General features: G+C 49.8%; 1 protein-coding gene across 1 annotated transcript in view; it reads left to right on the top strand.

The window, feature by feature from the left end:
* Positions 1 to 964: 964 nt before the first annotated feature.
* The window catches only part of PTPN21 (protein tyrosine phosphatase, non-receptor type 21), a 73,511-nt gene continuing 70,779 nt past the window's right edge, over positions 965 to 3,696 (top strand). Inside the window, exons 1-2 of the mRNA XM_014543664.1 lie at positions 965 to 1,902; positions 3,022 to 3,416. Coding sequence (XP_014399150.1) covers positions 3,237 to 3,416 — 180 coding nt within the window. The 5' untranslated portion in view covers positions 965 to 1,902; positions 3,022 to 3,236. The remainder of the gene's footprint in view (positions 1,903 to 3,021; positions 3,417 to 3,696) is intronic.

The raw sequence follows: 3,696 nt of genomic DNA, 5'->3' as shown, positions 1-3,696 counted from the left end.
CATTTGCTTAATCAGAGCATAAGTTAATAATTACATTGTGTCCTATCTATTGCCTTCAATGTATAGCTCTACTATGTAGTGAAGAGACTACCATATTTGAACACCCTTAATACAAATATTCATCTTTACTGTGCATATATGCAATATCTTGTCCTTCATGTCCACTACTTAATCCTTCTTCAGTTACCATCATTTGTGTATTAAGCTGAAATGCATTACCTCATCTCATGAAAGGGTATTTAGTATATATATGTTAATGTATATGCAATCTTTTAAAACTTACACAAACGCTACTGGCTCACCAGGAAATTTTCTAGTTTAAAAGTATTAAGGTTCTCATGTCTTTTTATTTTTTTTAAGTAATTTTATTTATTTGAGAGAGGAAGGGAGAGAGAGACAAACATTGATGAGAGAGAATCATTGGTCATCTGCCTCCTGCACACCCTCTCCTGGGGATCAAGCCAGTAACCCCTGCATGTGCCCTTGACCAGAATCAAACCTGGGACCCTTCAGTCCGCAGGTGGATGCTCTATCCACTGAGCCAAACCGGGTAGGGCAAGGTTCTCATTCTTTCTTTTATTTAAATATATTTTATTGATTTTTTACAGAGAGGAAGGGAGAGGGATAGAGAGTTAGAAACATCGATGAGCGAGAAACATCGATCAGCTGCCTCCTGCACACCCCCTACTGGGGGTGTGCCTGCAACCAAGGTACATGCCCTTGACCGGAATCGAACCAGGGACCCTTTGGTCCTCAGGCTGACGCTCTATCCACTGAGCAAAACCAGTCAGGGCTCATTCTTGATTTTTATCCATTTTCCCTGAACTATCTATTAGGTTAATACCTTGATATAACAAAGAGCATTACAAACTGCAGGTGGAGAAGCATATCTTTTTATTTTTAAAATTTTATTTATTGATTTTAGAGAGAGAGGAAAGAGAGAGAAACATCAGTGTTGTTCCTCTTATTCATTGATTGCTTCTTGTATGTGCCCTGATGGAGGATGAAACTGGCAAGCTTGGTGTATCAGGACGCCACTCTAACTGAGCTGGGTCCTTTAAAAGTTCTCGCCCAGGGCGAGATCATATATTTTTATAATATTTATTTTCTACTTCCCTCCTTACCTATAGAAGTATGATGCTTTTACTTGCAAAAGTCACTCAGGAAAGGCTGTTAATACAGTGCTGTAGGTAGTTCCTGTTTTCTTTTTTTTCCCTCTGGCCTTCCTCCTCTATTCCTTGTTTTAAACTTTTCTTTTTATTTATTTATTTATTTATCTTGGCTTTCTGAAAATAACCAGAATTCAAAAACCAAAACACAAGCAACACAATCAAAAAGCCAGACAGACCGGGTCCTTCTTAGAGGTACATCCCTGTATGTAAATACAGATGCTTTTCATCTCAAGGGCAGCGATGGCTTAGGATTCGCCTTGGATTCCTCACGATGCCCACGGCACTGCCTGGTGCCCAGAGACGCAACGCGCTTTTGCGGAATGGAATTACCAAACGTTGGCTGGCAGAGCTGGGTGCCATCCCCGTGCCGAGTGCCCATCACTCTGGGGCTGGGACGCAGTCAGGAGAGCGGAAAAGGGCTGGGGATAAGGCGTCTGGGCTGGACCCCAGCTCCTTCCATCCTGGGATGAAGCTGCGAGGCCCGTGTCTGCCTGCTGAGCGGGTGGGGGCGCACCCCGCCCCTCCGCGCGGTTCCGGGCCCAAGTTCAGGGCCACCCGCCACCCCGAGCCTTGAGGAACGATTCATCCTCCTCCGCTCCCACGAAAGCGGAGGGTGGGGACTATCCCGGGGTTCTGTCCGCTCCTCCAGGGGGAAGGACAGCCAGCTGATGTAAGAATCCGCGCTGGCCGCGCACGCCGTTTGCTTCAGCCCTTGAGTTGCCATCAACAGGTGTGACTCAAAACGTTGTTGAAGTCGCGTATTTTGGAGTCTTGAGGCTCCAAACCGGAATCAAACGGCCCGCGCCCAAACCTCAGCACTTGTAGGGGCTCGAGCCGGGTCCTTTAAAAGTTCCCTCGGGGAGCAGCCGGCCCGGCCCTGCTCTAGCGCGTCCGTCCGGAAAACGCTGCCCGGGGCGGAGGGTTCCGGGGCTGCCGAGGCTGCGCGTTGGCATGGCAACGCCGCCCGCTTTCCCGGGAGGAGTCGGAGCCCGTGCACTCCGGGGTGTTCTTAGCCACGTGGGCTGGCCGGACCCGTCCGCCCCTCGTGAAGCCAGTTGGCGTTTAAGTCCTCGCCGCCTCTTCTGGGCTGGGCTCCGCTTAGGAGAAGGCCCACCGCCTCCCTAGGCGTCCCCACCCGCGGAGCAGCCCGGGCCACGCTTTTCAGCACTTGTTCCACGTGGTGATCTGATGACAAGCGTGTGTGGGGTCTTTCATGATTTGTTTACCAATCAACCAACTTGGTGACGTCACTATTTAGCAACCAGAAGGGCTTCTCCAAATGCTTGTTAAGCGCTTCACCTCCTTTGAACTAACAGCTGCCATATGTTCAAGGGGATTATTCCTCTCATTTGGGTTCAGGGTTAATTTGCCTTTGGCGACTGAGGCTTGGACGCAGCTCTTTTGGAGGTGTTTTGTAGTTAACCCACCTAAAGACTAAAGGCCCTCAGGTGTGGAGTATTGGGGAGCCAAAAAGAGTTAACTGTGAAAAAAACAACAACCCCCAACCCCCCCCCCCCCCCCCCCACCTTATCCAAAACAGAAACGGAACCACTAATGCTAGCTACTCTATTTGGGTTTACAGTAGTGCCAGCCAGCTATCGCATTTAATCCTGAAACAGCCGCAGGCGGTTGTCACTCTTTGTAGGAGTGAGTGAGGCATGGAGGTTGACCCCGGTGCTAACGCAGCTCTGATGCCAACTCCCCACCGCCTTCCCAGCCCTGCTAATGCCTTCCTTTTCCAAAGGAGAGGGGAAGCTTATTCTTTGGATATAGCTTTATGGATGTTGATTTTAAAAAGCAAAGTCTAGAGTTGCCATTGCCCGTGTAACCAATGTGTTCCTTTCCTCAGCCCTGGTGTGGATGCCCCCGTCGCCTGGCCTGTGGAGACTCAGTTGCGTTTTAATGGCGGCAGCAGCTGCTGGGTGAGCAGCCGGAGACTGTGCTACCCTCCCGGCAGGAGGGCAGGAGAGGAGAGGAGAGAGCACACTCCTCCTCGGGCACCGCCGCTGCATTGGTGGCCGTGCTTTTCCCTCTTAACTCCTCCACTCTTGAAGAGAGAAGAAGATGCCACTGCCATTCGGGTTGAAACTCAAACGCACCCGGCGCTACACGGTGTCCAGCAAGAGCTGCCTGGTTGCCCGGATCCAGCTACTCAATAATGAGTTTGTGGAGTTCACGCTGTCTGTGGAGAGCACAGGTCAGGAGAGCCTGGAGGCTGTGGCCCAAAGGCTGGAGCTGCGGGAGGTAAGCCACAAACAAGCCTGCTGGCTTCTCTCCTTACTTCCCAGCCACTTGAATGGATGCTGGCTGCGCGTTCTCAAACACATGCCCCTGGCCTTGATACCTGAATTAGTCTGCAAGCCCACAGTCCCAGGAGGACGGAATAGATACAGAACAAGAGGTCTTTCCTTGGGGGTAAGAAAGAAAAGAGAATGGATAGTGCCTGAGGTTTTTTTTTTTTAATTTTAATATTTTTATTGATTTCAAAGAGGAAAGGAGAGGAAGAGAGAGATAGAAAAATCAG

This window comes from Myotis brandtii, unplaced genomic scaffold (assembly GCF_000412655.1).
Source record: "Myotis brandtii unplaced genomic scaffold, ASM41265v1 scaffold332, whole genome shotgun sequence".
Classification (NCBI taxonomy): domain Eukaryota; kingdom Metazoa; phylum Chordata; class Mammalia; order Chiroptera; family Vespertilionidae; genus Myotis; species Myotis brandtii.
The sequence above is the reverse complement of the archived record's forward strand: the minus strand, read 5'-3'. Positions and strand labels throughout refer to the sequence as shown.